We start from the raw sequence: 18,426 nt of genomic DNA, 5'->3' as shown, positions 1-18,426 counted from the left end.
TAGAGAAGCCCTCAGACCACCTGTATGCAGCCATAGGCCAGGTGAGCATCGGGCAGGTGTTCTTCCAAGGTCTGAAATGGAAGGGATAGATAGTTAGGTGCAGCTCATGTCACCACGGGTCATCAAAATGTGTCGCATCCTATAGGCTCAGAACTTCTTTTGTTTTCACAGTAGTCATAAACACGGACCGAAGCAGGAATTCTCGTCACGGCAAATTGGATCAGTTATCCATCCATCAGCTAATGTAGAAACTCACTTGTCATCCTTGATGCAGATGTTGGACAGCTCCCCCTGATGATAGAGAAGCCCTCAGACCACCTGTATGCAGCCATAGGCCAGGTGAGCATCGGGCAGGTGTTCTTCCAAGGTCTGAAATGGAAGGGATAGATAGTTAGGTGCAGCTCATGTCACCACGGGTCATCAAAATGTGTCGCATCCTATAGGCTCAGAACTTCTTTTGTTTTCACAGTAGTCATAAACACGGACCGAAGCAGGAATTCTCGTCACGGCAAATTGGATCAGTTATCCATCCATCAGCTAATGTAGAAACTCACTTGTCATCCTTGATGCAGATGTTGGACAGCTCCCCCTGATGATAGAGAAGCCCTCAGACCACCTGTATGCAGCCATAGGCCAGGTGAGCATCGGGCAGGTGTTCTTCCAAGGTCTGAAATGGAAGGGATAGATAGTTAGGTGCAGCTCATGTCACCACGGGTCATCAAAATGTGTCGCATCCTATAGGCTCAGAACTTCTTTTGTTTTCACAGAAGTCATAAACACGGACCGAAGCAGGAATTCTCGTCACGGCAAATTGGATCAGTTATCCATCCATCAGCTAATGTAGAAACTCACTTGTCATCCTTGATGCAGATGTTGGACAGCTCCCCCTGATGATAGAGAAGCCCTCAGACCACCTGTATGCAGCCATAGGCCAGGTGAGCATCGGGCAGGTGTTCTTCCAAGGTCTGAAATGGAAGGGATAGATAGTTTAGTGCAGCTCATGTCACCACGGGTCATCAAAATGTGTCGCATCCTATAGGCTCAGAACTTCTTTTGTTTTCACAGTAGTCATAAACACGGACCGAAGCAGGAATTCTCGTCACGGCAAATTGGATCAGTTATCCATCCATCAGCTAATGTAGAAACTCACTTGTCATCCTTGATGCAGATGTTGGACAGCTCCCCCTGATGATAGAGAAGCCCTCAGACCACCTGTATGCAGCCATAGGCCAGGTGAGCATCGGGCAGGTGTTCTTCCAAGGTCTGAAATGGAAGGGATAGATAGTTTAGTGCAGCTCATGTCACCACGGGTCATCAAAATGTGTCGCATCCTATAGGCTCAGAACTTCTTTTGTTTTCACAGTAGTCATAAACACGGACCGAAGCAGGAATTCTCGTCACGGCAAATTGGATCAGTTATCCATCCATCAGCTAATGTAGAAACTCACTTGTCATCCTTGATGCAGATGTTGGACAGCTCCTCCTGGTGGCCTCCAAGGTTACATGGTTCTGCATTTTCCTGAGAAAAATTGAGAATTAGTACGAGCAATACTCTTCCAAATGCATTCATTTGCCAGTCTCCATTCTTACCTTTGTCTCCAAATTGTAACCCCCCCCCCCCCACCCCATATCATACAGTGAAAGAAGTTGTTTTAACCAAAAAAGATGGATTTGCTAGATGTAAAAATGAAAATGCAGAAAAATAAAGTTGACAGGAGCAAGGTATTGATTTTACCAAAACATTTATTGTCCACTGAACTCCGATGGAATAATGTTTAATAAGCATCAAATTGCTTCTTGGACATTGTCTTCCTTAAAGGCTTTTTCTTGGGTTTCAGCATCTTAGCCTTAATCTGTTGAAAGCAAAGAATTTAATTTGGTTACAAAGTATGAACAATGGCCAACTAGTTATTTCATTTCTGACCTTAGGGTCATGCTGGAGAATGGCGTGACGTTTGACCGTCTTGGCATATGGGTTCAGCTTGAACATTATTTGTAGGTTCTTCAGAGGATTCTTCTTCAGGACTCTGCGTACGATCTTCCTCCTGTGAGAAGACAACCACTTAAAAACGCATGTCCTTGCCCTTAAATTTGTTTGGGCCAGTGATGTCCCCAAGACATCTATCTTGTCAGCATTCAGAAATGCAGGCCAAAGTGGGAGCATAAATTGATTTTCAACATTGACTTGCCTGGGTGCACGAAGTGCTTTCATGATCTCTTCGCTCTTCAGAAGTCTACCCAGGTCTGTATTGGTCATCTTGTGCATTGGCAAGCTGAAATAGAAGGACTACAGTTAGTGTTCAAAATCAATGTCTTTTTACTTCTTCAATACAGTACTTCAGTCATATTGCAACTGCCTAGACCATATTGCTACCAATACTCACTTGTAGTCAGTCTTGCGGGTGGAAACTTTACGCCAGGTACCGTACAATTCATCCAGCTTGCGGAAAGCGCTTTCGGTCCAAATGCAGAAGCGACCAACATGACCACCTGGGGCCAGTTTCAGAAGATTCAGGCGGTTCACGTTTTGCAGAGTGATGCCTACAAAAGTAAGTACAACTTGCATGAGACATTAAATTAAAATAACAATTGAGAAATTGGAAACATTTTTTTCTAAATGTATTGCCAAAAGATCATGAGTAACTACACCTAGCACATTTTTGGGGCTTGGTCTTGTAAAAGTGATCAAAACAAAAAATTCAATGCCTCATTTGTATCGTAAAAAAAAGTTACACGGTACTTTTTTCATTAGGCTTTGATCAAATCAAACTAATTTCCAAAGGAAAAACTTACCAGGAATATTTCTGAATGCCTTGGTGACCCCACAATCACGGTTGTATATAATACAAGGGCCCTTGCGCTGAATACGTCGACGATTCCTCATTTTACCCTTACCGGCACGCATTCGCTGAGAGGCGTAGACCTGGTAATTGTGTGCGAAATGTTATTTAGCGGGGGAAGCAAAGCATCCGTCCATTCATTTGCTCGTAAACAACTATTACCTTCTTGATGTCATTCCAGGCTTTAAGTTTCTTCAACAGAAGCACTGCCTCCTTGGTCTTCTTGTAGCCCTCAACTTTATCTTCAACCACCAAAGGAACCTCTGGGATTTCCTCAATGCGGTGTCCTGTAAAAGACATTGGGTCAAAAATAGGCACACAAAACCCAGTTTATGGCGGCTTTGGTGGAAGCTGCTCAGAATTCTACACACATCACCACCCTGTAACAGTTTTGAGACGGCAGGCAACCGTCACTGTAGACAGAGTCAGACGCAAATTACACCATCATGGCAAGCGGTCAGAATATAACTCATTGGCCAAAACATAATTTAATCCCCAGTGCTACAAAACACTAGGTAAGGTCGTCAAGTACTGTAAACAAATGGCAAGAACACAGAAGTAATAATTTTGAAATTCCTGTCAACTTACCCAATTTTGAGCCCCCCCTTTTTAAAGTTTAACCGAGCCCCCCGAAATGGAAACAATGTTAAACGTAGCCTATGGTAGCCAATGAGTTAAAAGAGTAACAAGTTCTTAAGTTCTGATCCTAGAAACTATCTCACCCTTGGACATGACAAGTGAAGGAATGGCAGTAGCGGCCAGAACTGAGCACATAGCATAACGCTTCTGGGTGATGTTGATCTTGCGGTGCCAACGGCGCCAGGTTTTGGTGGGAGCAAACATGCGCCCTCCACGACACATCTTAAGACAAAGTTAAGATTGTTTAACAATAACTGTCAATATATATTTTTTTTAAAGACTACACATTTGTGCTCAGAAAAAATATTCATCAGTCAACTGAGCCAGTATTTGACAGCAGGCATTGTGTCACTGTACACAGTGTCGGACGCAAATTACACCATCATCGCACATAACGACAATAACCACGAAGCAGCACAATGTCTAATAAAGAAAGGATACATTTCCAAAGGCACCCTGACCAGAACGGTGAGTACCGCCACCCCTTACACGAGGGATACGGGCGACGGCTCGTCCAGTACCCCAGGATTCAGCACTGGTCTGGTGACCTGAAATTCAAATTCTCTGTTTAAAAAAATAGTTGAAATCAGTACTCTGTTTCTTCCACTCACCTGCCAGTTTGCTGACAGCATAGGGCTGGCGACTATTTTTGCGCATGTTGGTGTGCACAAAATTCACAACATCGGGGCGAATAGGAGCCTTGAACACTGCAGGCAAAAGAACATTTTTGCCCGAGGAATCTCCCTTATCGGAGTAAACCGAGACGAGGGGTCGGGCACAGGCCTGCAAGGGAAAAATGCAATTTACTTTTGACTATTGGATGAAACGAGTACACAATTGATTCAATTTGACCTACTTCACGTACGCATCTTAACCGTGTTTACTTAATTGACGGGTGAATGAAATATTTTACTAGGCATCTACCTCGGAGGGGACGAACGAGGTGGCTATTAGCTTACATTCGTTAGCCTAAGTAGGCCTTAAACCTTTACGGCATTTACGATAAATATTAGACGAAAAATAAACCGACGTAGAACTAAAACATAGGACAACCAAGAATATAACGCGGCGAAATTTCATGTAAGATTTATCCAAATGTCGTAGTTTTGTCACGAAGGCCGAAACACGTGTCACACGCAGACACGCACACGATTAACTCAAAATGGCTTCTTCGTGCTAGTGACTCTCGGCGGTAGCAATGCAATTTGATACATTACATATACTTAAGAAATAACACTTCGACTTTGTAATGGGTACATGTATACATATTTACCGACACCGATATGTTATTTAACAACAGCAATTGTTTCCTCACCATATTAGCGATTTTAGTTTCGGCTCGCCAGGAACAACGCTCCTCACGTTATGGCGGCCACAGAAAAAAGGAGGAAAGAGTGTTACTCTCAATGCTTTATGCCTCCGCCGAAAAAAACATCACTTCCGTCGAAAAACATTATAATGACATAGGCACACTACCAACCGGAAAAATCATGTTTTATTTTTATATATGTTCTCTTTGAAATAGATATATAATTTCAAATAGTATACATTATAATGTGTTCCTTTAAACTAAGTTATTAAGGGGGAACTATTTCTTTACGCCATCTTGTCAAACGTGGGCGTAGGAACGGAAGTTACTATCTGAATAAGACAGCTTTATTTATTGTAATTTCTTCTATTCAATAATAAACATACAAACCTTTAGGATTTACCAAGTGCATGTATCCATAATCAATTTACTCCAACCCAATTAATTTAAACCAAATTTAACGAATGGCAAACTTTGACGTAATGACGTCACTTTCGATAGCGCGCGACAGTCAAAATGAAAACAGGAGAAGCAAAGTTGCAGTTCTAATAAACAGCGTCCATCAACCATGGCTTCAAAAAATCTCTTATCAAGTGTGAAAGACATTTTTCACACACTCCGGTGAGTCTAACGTTTCGATCCCATCCGTAAGAGCGGTCTTACTTTAGTAGATGTTAGCTCCAATGAGCAGTTTTGTTCCTTTTTATGGAATAGAGCTCTTCAAGAAGATAAGAACAACCATTCGATCACTTATGCGGTAATTACACTTTCTGTCAGCATTATTGTTCATCCTTATTAAACTTAAGCCGTGAGTCTATCTTGTTTTCAGGATGAGTTTCAACTATTGAAGAAGCAAGCAGACACAATTAATGTCTTGAATTTTGACTACGAAGATCATGAAGTCTTCATTTGTGAAAAACTTGTGAGTCATTGCCATTTTTTGCAATTGCCCGCTTTGCCAATAATACGTGCAACTGCAATCTTTTTTGGCTGATGTACTTTCTTTTCCCATCCAAGCTCACAAAAGTAAACGACTCGAATGATGAGTCGACGCTTGAGACATCAACCTCCACCGAAGGGGATGAAGGGGATTTGTTGTCTGTCCTTGAAACTGAAACAAGACCACAACCTCTCACCCTAAAAAAGCAAGGTGATTAATGTTTTCAAGTTAAACAAGGGATCACATCTCATCCTGCCAAATAATTAACTCCAGGTCCCTATTTCATTTCCCAATTCTGAATGTGGCTCACATTTCCCCTTTATCATAATACTAATAAGACATACTGTAAGAGATTGAGCCCGCTTAAATAATTCTCACAATTTTTATCATTAATGGTCTAACAAGATACAAACTATAACAAAGGACTTTATTGCTATATAATTGTGTACATAAAAGTCTTTACTTTTACGAGTAATCCCCTGAAGTGTTCATTTGAAAAAACAACAACGACCAAAACAGATTTTGTTGTGGTTTGACTCCTAAAGGAATCTGATATCTTGGTATACATTGTCACAAAATCCCAACTTTCATTCTGTGGATGATCCATCCTTGCGACCACTTTGGGTACGATGTGACATGTCAGATCCAGCTCGTACCGTCTGGGTAGGAGCAGAAGGTGTTTATGTCTCCAGTAAAGTCAATGGCATCAATTTATACTCTGTCACATGCAAAGGTATGTATAGTTAAATTTCTTATTTAATCCTGAGACAAATGAATTACTGTGTGACTTTTTCAAAAGTATTCTAACATGAATATTAGGCCCTGTGGTGAACAAAAGTTCGTTGATAACATTAGATGAGCTAAAAGAAGAGCATAAGAGAAGGCATCAGCCCTCCACGGTAAATTTACCGTGCCTCGTTATCCTTTTTAAGTTTTATGTCACAGCATATGACTATTTACGGGATTTCCCATAGATGGCAATTAAAGGAAGTGCCCGCTTCATCATGTTAGGCTCCACTTTGGTTGAAAACACTACAATTGAGTCAAAAAGTAACGTGACCATAGATTTCAAGTGGAACCGTGTCGAGAAGGTCCTCGAAACCCCTCCGCTGTCTTCTACCGCCACATTGGTAAGATGAATTAACTTGATCGTCACATTGTTCTCAAACTGTCGGCACATTAACCAACTGTTGCAACCATCGAATATTGTAGAACATCAAGGTTGCCAGTGGAGACAAGAAAAGCCCCATGTTTGCAATGTTCAGGGAGCTTCAATTTGTTCAGGTAATGGATTTATTTATTGAAAAGGGTTGTCTAGTCTATTGGTTGTTATACACCTGTTAGTTGTTCTTGCTTTGGTTTTATTAGTTTCTCGCTGATGGTCTGAGAACTGGTGACATTGAATGGATGCGTTCTTTGGAAAGCAAGTCTGCAGTAGATCTGATCAAGGAATACCTTGAAGGTAATCAATTTTAAAAAAAAATCACATGTTATATAATAACTCCTGTTTTCAATTTCTTTAAAGCGCTTCAGAACCCGATAACATTGGGACAAGAACAGATCTCCGAACCAACAGTGGTACAGTGAAAACATACCAAGTTCAGGAAATATATATAATATATCTATTTTTTTACACTTTGCAAATAATTAATGTACTTGTCTTTGTAAAGTAATTTGCATAGAGTCTAACAGTAATTATGCACATTGTACACACAACATGGTGTTGTAATTGTAAACATGTCAGCTTGACAGCCAAGTGTGCAGTTGATTTCCAGCTAAGAGTAGTATGCCTTTCCCACTCACTGATTTTTTGTTGTTGTTGTTTCAAAAGGCTGACAAAGAATTCACCACTCCACTCTTTAACACTTTACTGCCACGGGGCGATTTGGATTTTGTGGAGGAGCTCTGGGTTCGCATGAAAAAGAGTGAGTCAATTCTGTCATTAGAGGAACCAGAATTCATGTGGTTGTAACAGAAATAAACCAACATTTTTCAGGTGTGGTATGCCATCAAGACATTGTAGATAGCCTGAAATTGGTCATCAGAGCTTTGACTTGTGACGAGATCAAGCCCTGGGTAAGGCTTTTCCTAAATGTAATGGTGAAGAATGACATTCTTCATCAATGATTGCCGTGTTCATGGTTTGAATTGTGTCTTTCCGCCAGATTCACAGCGACAGTAGCAGCTTTCTCAGCAAGCTCATCCGACAGTCCTACGACCAGAAGATCGAACGCGTGTCGCTTGAAGGCCTCGTTCCCGTCCAAATGTTTTTAGAAATGGGCCTTGACAAGATGAGGAAAGATTACTTCAACCATCTCCTTGGTAAAAACGTCCGAAAACATCCCGAATGGGTATTTTGTGTTTTAAACACGGAAATATTTACCTCTCAGCCCTTTGAGTGGAAATTAGTAAACAGAACTCCTGTCCCAGTTGGTTCAATGTGTTTTGAAAGATTGTCATGCTTGAACTCGTATACGATGGTGTGTCTTTTTTCTTTTCAGGAGAAGAATTGACAACTCGAAACAGCTTGGTGAGTTTGGAGACATTTTAACACGAGCGGCAGAGTAACTATTGAGTATATTTGGCTTTGTGTAGAGTTATTATGAGAACACAGAGGTGGATCTGCAGGAGCAGGTTGTCCGACTAAAAAAACTGCACCATCTGCTGGAAGTTGTTATGACTGGTAAAACATTCCTAAATTTACCCTACGAAAAATGTTTACTTCTTACACAGTAAGTTCCTTCGTTGTGAGTTTTTCCCTTCAAACGTGTTGCTAAAATTGAACTCTATACTCAATTCTTTTCCCATAGGATGTGTTTACAGCACAACAAAACATCTACATATGATGAGGAACTTGAGTTCAAACTGCAAATCCAACCGTCGTCGATCACTCATTTTTACCAGAAGTAAGGAACAGCTCAGTTTGCACAAAAGCTGCCATATTTTGTCCAGAAATGATAAAATAGAACGCTTTTGAATTGACATTGGCTTGAAATGCATGGTGTCGCTTATATCAGAACGTTTTAAATCACATGTTGTGTTTTCTAATAGAAGAGCATGTCATGTTTTTGTTTGTCAATATATAGTTCATATCCGGCACAAATAAACAAAGCCACACTAGTATTTAATGTAAATTAATTTGTGTGCCCTGTGTTGTACTCTTTATTACAGAGAATACCCCGCTGTGTGGGGAGTAGAAGTGTCTAGTGGCCAAGGGCCTCACAGAGTCAGAACATCCTTGCAGGTCAGCGACAGACCACTCATTGATCATGTCACATTTGAAGCAGGTGGGTTTTGTCTTAACTAACTACAGGTACTGCTAGTATAAAAAAAATTTAAACCCCCTTTTTTTTAGGTCATCCAGATAAAAATGTAGATGCTGACAATTCAGAGCCTGCCTGGTTTTCCACCTTGTTCAGCTGCAGTTTTGTCAAACTTGTCTGAATTCAAAACATCAACTTTTCAAACAAGAAGCAAAAACAAGACAGTGGGGGCAATTTCACAGCAATATTTTAATGGGAGGATTACAAATTGTAATTGTTAAGCATTTTTTTGTTATAGCAAACAGTTTTCACCTCAAATTGAAATCCAATCCACATAAGCTATTTTTTGTAAACACACAATTCTATAAATATTTGATTCACTTCTTCTTAGTAGTTGGGATTTTTGCAGCTTTTAGTTCCGCCTCTGTAGCAGGAACATGAGGAAGACGGCACTCAGTAAAATGGAGAGAGTGCACACAGTAGGAACAACAATCTCAGTTACCATCTCCATGTGGCTGGTCAGTGGGTCTGTAAAAAATAAAAACACATTTTACAAATCAATAAACCTTTCCTTTTTATTGTAAACTGCCAATAAAGCATGTTGCAGCACTCAAAGGGTTTGTAATTTAAAAAAAAAAAGAAAAAAGGTTGAATATTTATTATCCCTATTTGGTTACTTTTGAGCACAGGTGGTATCTTACCATGTATAAGTCTTAGAATATTGGCAGCAGTACTCCGCTGATCCTCTATTAAAGAAAGAGAAATAGCTCAGAGTTGATTGATAATAATTGTTAACCCTTTGAGAACTGCACACACTAGAAACTAGTATTGAAACACACAATTCAAAATGACAACACTTGTATAGCCATCAACTTCACGCTTCAAGTTTCTGTTTTGGTTAGTTCAATGGCATCGCGCAAGACCACAAAAAAAAACAACACACTTGAAGTGAAGACTTGTACCCGCAATCAAATTCTAAACTTCATCATGCACAGGCCAAACCCTTGGCTTTTCTGCATGTTCCGTTGCTTTTCTTCTAGCTGGAGGGGCAAACAAAGAAGATGTCTCAGATTTCCTTTGCTAGGTTTGATCAAATTTGCTTGACCTCTGCTAAGGTTAATAGTTTGATAAAGCACCACACTAATCAGACAAAAATGGATTTAATCTGACCATTTTCCTGACTCTTATTTACTAATAAGTAAGTGCATTTTAAATGTGTAGTTTGGCACTGGTACTAATTGTTTTTGTTTTTTTTTGGCCTTGTCAGAGGTCTCATTTCAGATCTTGTTGGGTTTATTGGTTTTAGGATGTTTTTTTTTTTTTTTTTTTGGGTTCACTGCTTGTCTTTTGGATTTTAGGCCAGAATCTTTATTTGTTTACCCCAGCTAGTTGTTATGGGGAGTGTTTTTCAAAATGCAAAACTGACCTGCAGCTAAGAGCTGGTTACTTGATGAGCATGTCTCCACAGCTTTTCTCCTCCAGTTCTCAACCTGTAGAGTTATTCAATACATGCTGTATAATAAGAAGTCTTACAAATTTGGTTGTAGATAGGCAACATTTAATTTTTAACTAAATGACCATAAAGTGAGTTTGTATTGTATAAACATATGTCATTAAAGCGAGTAGCTCTTACCTCTCTCTGATTGGGAAATCCATTGGAGCTGATGATGCGCTTATAAAACTGAACAGAAGCTTTGGGATAGCGAGGCTTGTTCTTGTTCCTGAAATCCACGTAATATAAGCCAAATCTCTCAGTGAAGCCTTCGTCCCATTCAAACTTGTCAAGCAGGGACCATGCGGTATAACCTTTGAGATTCACGCCATCTCTGAGAGCTGCAAACGCAATTTATTAACATACCCCTTCAATGGAAATGCAGAGGAGCTTTATAGCGTTCACCTTTTAGCATCTCGTTAATGTAATCTTTATAATACTTTATCCTCCATTCATCACAAAGCTCTGTGCACTGCATCTTCTCTGAGACTCCATTCTCAGTCACATAAATCATTGGGTTTCCATACTGAGTCTGGAAAAGGGAATGATATCAAACTTTCGTTTTTGTTTTCACATAAGCCAACAGTTACAGCACCTTAACGAAATTAAGCATGCGCCTGAAGCCCCACGGCACAGAGTAGAGCCATTCGGAGCCTGGGTCCGGCCACCGGGGGTCAACCAGCTCGGCTACGTCGCGATCCATAAAGAAGCTGCTGGTGCTTCGGCCGGGTGGGTTGTTTTTCTGGGTGATGTAGCGTGTAGTGAAGTGACTGATGCCCAGGAAGTCACTTGTACCCTTGATGTAGCTCTTCTCCTGGGGAGAAAATGTGGGCAGGCGTGACACCCCAAGACCCTGCTGGGCACTTTTCCTACCTGCGAGGAATTGGAATTAGTGATGATCTCTTGTGAAGAATTGCAATAAGTGATTATCTCTATGGGAATCGTGATTTCTGCTTGAAAAACAGTTTTGTCACTTGCCAATAAAGTCTTTCATCACTTGAGGGTAGTCCCCATGAAAGACGGGTGTCGCAAACCACCCGAGAGAGAACTGGACGTATCGCTCGGCTGCTTCGATGTCCTTCTGATTGGTAATGTCGACGGGCTCGCCCCAGTCTGCTGTCAGAGAGATACCTACAAGACCTGCAGATGCAGATAGCAACTCTAAGCACAAGTTTTGGAAAAATACACAGTATGTTGAGTAGCGTGATCGTCTACCGTTTTGTTTCGGCCTCCATTGTGTATCATACGTGTGCCAAACTTTAGCGTGAGCCTGAAGGAAAAACAGATTTTTATGTTTCCTAGGTTTCACTAGTGTATGACATCTCATCTCATTTTCTGAACCGCTTTATCCTCACGAGGGTCGCAAAGGGTGCTGGACCCTAACCCCACCGGAATTCGGGCCAGAGGCAGGGAACACTGAATTGGTGGCCAGCCAATCACAGGGTAAGTGGAGACAAACAACCACTCACACTCATACCTAGGGGCAATTTAGAGGGTCCAACACCCTACCATGCTTGTATTTGAAATGTGGGAGGAAACCAGAGTACTCAGAGAAAACCCACACAAGCACGGGGAGATCATGCAAACTCCACACAGGTGGACCGACCTGGATTTGAACCCAGGTCCCCCACTCGGCTGCTGGGCCGCCCAGTGTATGACGTTTATGACCTATGAATTACAATTTGCTCCACAATATTGCCATTTATTATTGTCAGCATTTACAGTAATTCAGATTTCGTCCGTATAAAATAATGTCCCCTTATGCACTGCACACCACCTGATCATCCTACCTTGATGATGTGATGGGCAGCCCTGTATGCTCCAGTTCCTCTCGTCCTCAGTCCAGGAGCGTGCTCACCTGTTTCGTAGCCCTCCACTGCTACAGACTATACAGAATATACTTTATTTCCATATGACTCCTTACAGAAGGAAATAATGAACCAACTGAAGGCAAATCAAGCATACCCATGGATTGCTGAACGTAATCCAATATTTGACTCGGTTGCCAAATCTTTCAAAGCACAAATTGGCAAAATCGTTAAAATGATTGACCATGCTAACGTTCTGCCATCCGCCATATCGCTCTTGCAAGACCTATGAAAAAAAACAATGAAGGAACTCAAAGACTGAAATGACTGAAAAGAACTGTGAACTTAGAATTCAGTGTGTACAGACCTGAGGGAGATCCCAGTGATACAAAGTCACAATTGGGGTGATCTTGCTCCCCAACAGGTGATCAATCAGATCATTATAGTACTGAATTCCTCTTTCATTGATATGATCAGCTGTGGAAAATACATTAATCACATGCCCTTCATGTTTTTGCTGTACTGGAGGTGTATGTGTTTAATGAACCTTGTTTGAAATACTATAACATTGGTAGTTTGATCAGGTCACCAACACATTGGAAAGATTGTATGTTTCAGTTGAGTTGCTCACTTTTAATGCCTGTGGGAATGAGTCGAGGCCAAGAGATGGAGAAGCGATAGTGGTTGAGTTTAAGCTCCTTCATCAGTGACACGTCATCCTGTTTTAAAATAATCATGAATAAATATTCAAACACTCAAATCTCTTGAGAAACATGCCTTATTATATACATCTACCTTGATTTTGGAGTAGCCCTCACAAGAGGAGTCCCCAGTGTCGTTTTGTAGAATTCTGCCTCTTTTGTGACTGAACACATCCCAGATGCTCAGTCCTTTTCCATCTTTATTCCAAGCTCCTTCCGTTTGATAAGCTGAACTGCCGGCACCCCACGAAAACCCTAAAAGACAAAAGAGTAGCTATCGTTTTTTTTTAAAAGGACATCTAGTGTCATAATAATAACAACAGCTTTACAGTCCTACTGAAGAAGCTGTCATGCATATTGTACTTGTTCCAGAAATGGTGGCCTGCTTTCTAATAAAGGGCAAACTTAATAGGTAGTATTGTAGATGAATAGAAATGTGATAGGTACGTAAGGGTCATCATACCAGCTGGAAAAGTGCCATAATAGAAGGAGCCGTGGTCGTTCTTTGTCCAGTCGAAGTCCTCAGATGCAGACACACACAGCACCAACACAAGCACATGGTGCATACAGAGTGTACAGCCAGACCACATGGTCTTCTCCAGCCTTCGGTACACTTGGGATCTGGTTCTCTACCACTTCTGTATATATGGTGCATATATTGGAATGTATTGTAATTCTGACTGCATTTCAAAGAAAATTCATTCTCAATTGCACAACAGAATCAAATTAAATGGGTTTCCAATGGCACACAAACACATTTCGGACAGTGAGGGGTCCCTCATAACAAATGCAAAACTACATGACCCCTTTTGAAACTCGATGGGCTGTGAGCTCATCTTGCTGAGGTTGACAGAATTCACACAACTATTATTTCACGTCTGTAAGCAAAAATATCATTATATACTGTACAAATGTAATATAATGTCACACACTTGTGTTTAAATGTACACACACAGCAGACAGTGATGCTCGTGTACATGCTCATTGAGTGCCGATTAAATTTTATTAAATTTGAGTCCGCATTTTGATAAATACATTGTCTATTTAATCAAGTATGGGAACATAGAACAGAATCTCTTTTGTAATCCCGCCCTGGCTTCAGACAAATAAGTCAAATGAAACTATTTTTTTTTAAAGTCAATTAAAAACTTTGACATTTTAAAATATGACTTCTGTACTGTTTTCATGTCAATACAATATTTTTTTTCTGAGATATTTTCCATCTTTCATCAGTACTTAAAAACTGAAACTGGATAACTAGGACAAAACATTATATGTTATACAAAGTAAATTTACATCTATGCTTACATTATCAAATGCACTTCTTAGCTTCTGTGAATATGACAAATTCAATTACCGTACCTGTTTCGCTTTATGAGGAGTTCATTTGTAGAAGATGTGTGCTCTGTTCAGCCCTAATGCAAGTGTTTTTTCCCCTCGGGGACAGTAGCTCACCAAATGTAAAGCTGTGTACAGATGTATAGGGAAAAGCTCCTCTATTGTGGCCTGCCTCCTGTTACAGTGCACGCGTGTGCAGACCTTAGTGCCGACTATGATGGTCAAAGCTGGTCCTATTGTGAGGCTCACTGCATTGTTGCACGGTGTTAGAAAATGCTGAATGGTTTGTTGGCACAAAGTGTTTACACTGCATAATCCATTGGGCTAGACTACAGCAGAGTGTGTATTGGATTCATGCATAGAACAAAAACTGAGGTTTATAGGATCATAAGTGTAATCAATGAATAATGCAGATAAGAAATAGAACATAAAACCATGTACAAAAATCTTTATTTTGTGCTTGTAGGATTTTGCATATGGCCCAGCCATACTTTTTCATGCTAATAGACACATTTCTCACTAAGTTAACAACAAGAATCGCACAATGTACTGAAATTTTATATCTATAACCATGTATTGGAGGACGTTATGAGCATAAGACACAAACCAACAAGCTACAAACTCAGTCATAGTAAATTAAACTGTTCAAATGAAAATGCTACAATAGTGCGCAACAAAAAATATACATAGTGAACTTTGTTGATGTTAAAATACGGAGGATTCAATCAGTAATAAGCAGCTCAGTATTCATCGTCATCTTCATCATCCCTATCAGGCGCAAAACCGTACTGATTGACATATTCATTTTCTTCCTCTTCCTCATCTTCATCTTCTTCCTCTTCCATATCACATTCATCCGCATTACTTAGCAGTAGCTTGGTGCAGTTGATCTTGTTCTCATCGTCGAGATTGACATTCTGAATGAGTAAGAAGGGAGGGTTTCACCATCATTGTCGAGGCAAAAGCTTTTGTATGTCATAAGATTTTGTTTGGCAACTGGCAAATAGGACACACTTGTCTCTATTGTGATACCTCAATTTCTGGAGATGGACATTCAAGGGCTCCTTCCTCATTCTGAGCTCTAATGATTGATTGCAAGGCACCTTCTTCAAACTGAGACACAAATTGAACACACAAAACATTAGTACAAGTACAGATAAAAAATGTTGTCTACACCTCTCACTCACCTTTAGCCTGTTCAGCTGGTCTTGTAGCATAACTTTGATTTTGAGGAGAGTCTCCTCTTCCTTTTTCAACTCTTGTAGACGACTGTGCATCTTCTACACCTGCATTCCACAAACTGAAATGGAATTTAAATGAGATTGGATTCAGCTTATTGTCAAAGCACATACCAGTTTTATAAGATGGTTCATGTTTCAGACATTTCAGTATCTGTGTAACAACCGGTATTTTAAATAACATAATTTCAACCCAAACTCATAGTTGTCCAAAGTCGATGAATTTCAATTGGCATGTTTACATTGTTAATAGTTAATGTTAAGGTGTCAAGAATAATTGGTACATACTCGAAAGCGCAAAATGTAATTTATTATGATGATTTCACAAAATACGTACACAGTACTGCAATTTACAATATTTATAGGATACGAATATATAGGAGGTCATTTCAACTCTCACACGATTAAGGTAATAGTATTTATTTTAACGTGATTCAATAGTGTGCAACCAATTGAGTATGACGTGTGTAATAATTTTAACGATAATCAAATTATGAATCGAACAAAAACATTCTGTTCCTATTACTACCGAGTGCAGGCAACTCACAAAGTAACGGCAGATTTAACATGCATTTGCAAAATCCGAATGTTCGCGTTACCTCTACTGACAGTCGGCTTTACAGCTGCATATTTACAAATATGCTTGTGTGAATAATTTCTGTAGTCGAGAGATTTTAATTGGAAAATTCCAGTTTTAACAAAGCTTTGAGAGCAAAAACCATTACTACTTCCTGTTTATTTCCTCCGTTCAGGCGTCACCTCCGGGTTTATTCTTTCCAAGCAAAACATGTTTTTAAACTCTACTCACTCTTTCCTCCTATTCACTATGATAAATATGTCATTTTATGAAACAAAAATGCATTCATTAAAAAAAATATCGGCGAGTGAAATTGTTTGAGGCAGTGAATGAAATGAAAATGCTTAGTGTTTGGCGACATCTCATGGTCAACTGTGGCAACTTTAACCTGGTTCTGAAAGGCAGTCGCACGTTGATACATTTCTGGTCTCTTATTGTATACGTGTGTATATGTGCAAGTGTGTATGTTTGTAAGTGGGAATGTGTGCATGTGCGTGTATGTGTGTGTGTACTTGTGTCTGTGTATGGGTGTGTGTGCACAAGACCAGCCCTGAATTACAATGGACTTGTCCCTCCACCAGAAGTGCTGGAAGAAATGGTTTTGCCAAACCTTCCAATTGTTCAGCATGATGAATTTATTAATTGTTTATAAAGGTTGACGTGCCACCAGTGAGTAAAAGTGTCATGATTGTTCTTGGCCTTACTCGAGAGCCTGAAACTGGAGCTGTGTCAGCGTAGTAGCGGCCTGAAGGATTAGGGGAGGTCAGAGCACGGTCGCTGCAGCTGCCAGCCAGACCCCGCCATGGCACCTAGGTTTCCGTGTGGTAGCTTGGAAGTGGCTAATACGATGTAGTTATCACCCTGACATAGTTGCTTTCTCCTTGTCATCCCTCATGCTACTCTGCCTCTCCTACAGTTCCTTCGACGATCAAAGACGCGAGCGAGGCTTAGCGGCCACCGAGGGCACGGCTCAGTCGCCCTGCATGTGGCTGGAAGCGGCTGTCCGCTATGCTTGTGGAATGTTTGAAGGTGCTCCCACAGTCTGTGGAATGCCGGCCGTGCTGGGCGTGTTGGAAGAGGGGCCTCCCAAAAGGAGAGGAATAGGAAAAGAGGTGGGGGAACATAAAAGACCAGGGTGGGGGTGACCTTTGAACAGTGCAGCCGGGCCAGTAAAACCAACCGTAAGATTATTGTAAAAGTAAAGGGATAAAAAGAGAAAGGAGATCATTCTGAGGAAAAGATGATACCTTGAGAATGTGTGCTGGAATACTAGAGTAATGAAGGGTCTTCCATTTTTTTGTTTAAGTTTTATTTTTAGAATTTTGAGAACATTTTTTGTGTCGTGAAAATTGCTGCTGTTCCACGAACATGCGCGTTATTGATAGCTGTGATGTGCTTTAGGTCAGGTGAAGGGAAACGAGGGGGTGGCAGCTCCAGGATGTTCTCTCTTAAGCGTTCCAGTGATGTGGACGGGGAGCCTTGGGCGCCTGTGAAAGGAAAGACTCATGTGATTCTGGAGCCTTTGTTTCCAAGGAACTACCTCAGCCCATACATATCCGTTTCCGAACTCCCACACACATACACTATAGTCGTGCGGATCTGCACGCACACGCTTGTGACCAGTTTATATTAAGGTTGTGTTCACTTTCATCATCATATATAAGAGGCATTTGTTATGGTTTTAGGCAAAGGGCCCCAAAGCAGGCATAAAGACAGCTTTTCTGGTGGTGATGTCTCTTTGTTGCAATTCACTCCGACAGAGCGAAGGCAAAAACAAGGACGTAGCGTGAGAGGGTACTTTACAGTATAAACTGATAAAGACGATCCAGTGCACTGGCCCAGCTCTGGGTGGCTTAATTACCTCCGTGACTGTGATGAGCCGCACCTGCTACTGCTTAGCCCATAAGGTGCTGGACCTGTAATTGGATGACAGGCGCAACCACCCTTGTTTGTCCCTGGGCCAGACAGCATTGACATAGATCCACTCTTTACTGGGAGTATCCTTTGTGTATACTTTGCTGCTGCAAGTCATGAGCAAGATTCTTAAAGCTCGGTGAGGTGTGGTGGTAGTCCTGTTCCCTGTATTGCCTGTAATTGATCCATTTAGAACAATAATGCATTTCACCACTGCATACCATGCATAAAATTACATTGTTGCTCACACTGGTGAACTGATGAATAATTCTGCCGCATACATTCAATATAGATGTGCACATTTGTAACATTTTCTATCATGATTGGTGTGTTTGCGAATCTACGACCAGAAGTGTTTTACATAGGT

At 40.8% G+C, this 18,426-nt stretch overlaps 4 protein-coding genes, 1 long non-coding RNA gene and 2 other non-coding genes across 12 annotated transcripts; 2 read left to right on the top strand and 5 right to left on the bottom strand.

Moving 5' to 3' along the window:
- Positions 1 to 1,725: 1,725 nt before the first annotated feature.
- Positions 1,726 to 4,961, bottom strand: LOC144188388 (large ribosomal subunit protein uL4B-like). The gene is made up of 10 exons (XM_077710681.1): positions 4,795 to 4,961; positions 4,091 to 4,262; positions 3,921 to 4,027; positions 3,563 to 3,701; positions 3,003 to 3,127; positions 2,794 to 2,923; positions 2,385 to 2,541; positions 2,190 to 2,273; positions 1,925 to 2,045; positions 1,726 to 1,853 (listed from the first exon to the last, which is right to left on the bottom strand). Exons 1-10 carry the CDS (start codon positions 4,795 to 4,797, stop codon positions 1,776 to 1,778), a joined length of 1,116 nt encoding a protein of 371 aa, XP_077566807.1. The 5' UTR covers positions 4,798 to 4,961; the 3' UTR covers positions 1,726 to 1,775.
- Positions 3,193 to 3,292, bottom strand: LOC144193454 (small nucleolar RNA SNORD16). Its single transcript, XR_013325766.1, has one exon. It is a non-coding gene; the product is annotated as a small nucleolar RNA SNORD16 (small nucleolar RNA).
- On the bottom strand, positions 3,771 to 3,869 carry LOC144193456 (small nucleolar RNA SNORD16). The gene has a single exon (XR_013325768.1). It is a non-coding gene; the product is annotated as a small nucleolar RNA SNORD16 (small nucleolar RNA).
- Positions 4,962 to 5,190: 229 nt separating the features above from the next.
- Positions 5,191 to 5,927, top strand: LOC144188404 (uncharacterized). Of its 2 annotated transcripts, XR_013324937.1 has the most exons (4): positions 5,191 to 5,409; positions 5,503 to 5,545; positions 5,618 to 5,710; positions 5,806 to 5,927. It is a non-coding gene; the product is annotated as an uncharacterized LOC144188404 (long non-coding RNA). The 2 variants fall into 2 exon arrangements; XR_013324938.1 differs by lacking the exon at positions 5,503 to 5,545.
- Positions 5,928 to 6,276: 349 nt separating this feature from the next.
- LOC144188372 (protein zwilch homolog) lies at positions 6,277 to 9,244 on the top strand. The gene is made up of 14 exons (XM_077710680.1): positions 6,277 to 6,461; positions 6,548 to 6,627; positions 6,703 to 6,858; positions 6,941 to 7,012; positions 7,097 to 7,190; positions 7,254 to 7,306; positions 7,560 to 7,653; positions 7,725 to 7,804; positions 7,894 to 8,050; positions 8,230 to 8,258; positions 8,324 to 8,460; positions 8,539 to 8,634; positions 8,900 to 9,015; positions 9,084 to 9,244. Exons 1-14 carry the CDS (start codon positions 6,365 to 6,367, stop codon positions 9,170 to 9,172), a joined length of 1,350 nt encoding a protein of 449 aa, XP_077566806.1. The 5' UTR covers positions 6,277 to 6,364; the 3' UTR covers positions 9,173 to 9,244.
- Positions 9,245 to 9,389: 145 nt separating this feature from the next.
- Positions 9,390 to 14,523, bottom strand: LOC144183042 (lactase-like protein). 5 transcript variants are annotated; one of them, XM_077710303.1, is made up of 16 exons: positions 14,355 to 14,522; positions 13,456 to 13,630; positions 13,087 to 13,247; positions 12,923 to 13,010; positions 12,659 to 12,768; positions 12,449 to 12,577; positions 12,274 to 12,369; positions 11,699 to 11,753; positions 11,458 to 11,623; positions 11,079 to 11,352; positions 10,889 to 11,015; positions 10,625 to 10,824; positions 10,418 to 10,481; positions 9,693 to 9,737; positions 9,494 to 9,519; positions 9,390 to 9,415 (listed from the first exon to the last, which is right to left on the bottom strand). In XM_077710303.1, exons 2-16 carry the CDS (start codon positions 13,580 to 13,582, stop codon positions 9,404 to 9,406), a joined length of 1,680 nt encoding a protein of 559 aa, XP_077566429.1. In that variant the 5' UTR covers positions 13,583 to 13,630; positions 14,355 to 14,522; the 3' UTR covers positions 9,390 to 9,403. The 5 variants fall into 5 exon arrangements, 4 of the variants coding, with proteins under 4 accessions (XP_077566429.1, XP_077566426.1, XP_077566430.1 ...); XR_013324750.1 differs by lacking the exon at positions 9,390 to 9,415 and adding an exon at positions 9,954 to 10,031 and having other exon boundaries at positions 9,497 to 9,519; XM_077710300.1 differs by having other exon boundaries at positions 9,390 to 9,519; positions 14,355 to 14,523.
- Positions 14,524 to 14,763: 240 nt separating this feature from the next.
- LOC144186593 (snRNA-activating protein complex subunit 5-like) lies at positions 14,764 to 16,334 on the bottom strand. Its single transcript, XM_077710561.1, has 4 exons — positions 16,168 to 16,334; positions 15,518 to 15,630; positions 15,363 to 15,443; positions 14,764 to 15,247 (listed from the first exon to the last, which is right to left on the bottom strand). The coding sequence occupies exons 2-4, from the start codon at positions 15,605 to 15,607 to the stop codon at positions 15,071 to 15,073; spliced, it is 348 nt and encodes a 115-aa protein (XP_077566687.1). The 5' UTR covers positions 15,608 to 15,630; positions 16,168 to 16,334; the 3' UTR covers positions 14,764 to 15,070.
- Positions 16,335 to 18,426: the final 2,092 nt, after the last annotated feature.

Source organism: Stigmatopora nigra, chromosome 2 (assembly GCF_051989575.1).
Source record: "Stigmatopora nigra isolate UIUO_SnigA chromosome 2, RoL_Snig_1.1, whole genome shotgun sequence".
NCBI lineage: Eukaryota > Metazoa > Chordata > Actinopteri > Syngnathiformes > Syngnathidae > Stigmatopora > Stigmatopora nigra.
Note: the sequence above shows the minus strand (reverse complement) of the source record. Positions and strands in the feature narration are given on the sequence as shown.

Coding starts and splice junctions, on each gene's coding strand:
- LOC144188388 (XM_077710681.1), bottom strand. Junction 3,128..3,562: donor TTCACTTGTCATGTCCAAGG/GTGAGATAGTTT, acceptor TGTCTTTTACAG/GACACCGCATTGAGGAAATC. Junction 2,924..3,002: donor CCTGGAATGACATCAAGAAG/GTAATAGTTGTT, acceptor CACAATTACCAG/GTCTACGCCTCTCAGCGAAT.
- LOC144183042 (XM_077710300.1), bottom strand. CDS start 13,582: ATGTGGTCTGGCTGTACACTCTGTATGCACCATGTGCTTGTGTTGGTG. Junction 12,578..12,658: donor ATCACTGGGATCTCCCTCAG/GTCTGTACACAC, acceptor TTTTTTTCATAG/GTCTTGCAAGAGCGATATGG. Junction 12,370..12,448: donor TTACGTTCAGCAATCCATGG/GTATGCTTGATT, acceptor TATTCTGTATAG/TCTGTAGCAGTGGAGGGCTA.
- LOC144188372 (XM_077710680.1), top strand. CDS start 6,365: ATGTCAGATCCAGCTCGTACCGTCTGGGTAGGAGCAGAAGGTGTTTAT. Junction 6,462..6,547: donor ATACTCTGTCACATGCAAAG/GTATGTATAGTT, acceptor CATGAATATTAG/GCCCTGTGGTGAACAAAAGT. Junction 7,013..7,096: donor GGGAGCTTCAATTTGTTCAG/GTAATGGATTTA, acceptor TGGTTTTATTAG/TTTCTCGCTGATGGTCTGAG.
- LOC144186593 (XM_077710561.1), bottom strand. CDS start 15,607: ATGCACAGTCGTCTACAAGAGTTGAAAAAGGAAGAGGAGACTCTCCTC. Junction 15,444..15,517: donor ACCAGCTGAACAGGCTAAAG/GTGAGTGAGAGG, acceptor TTTGTGTCTCAG/TTTGAAGAAGGTGCCTTGCA. Junction 15,248..15,362: donor GTCCATCTCCAGAAATTGAG/GTATCACAATAG, acceptor TTACTCATTCAG/AATGTCAATCTCGACGATGA.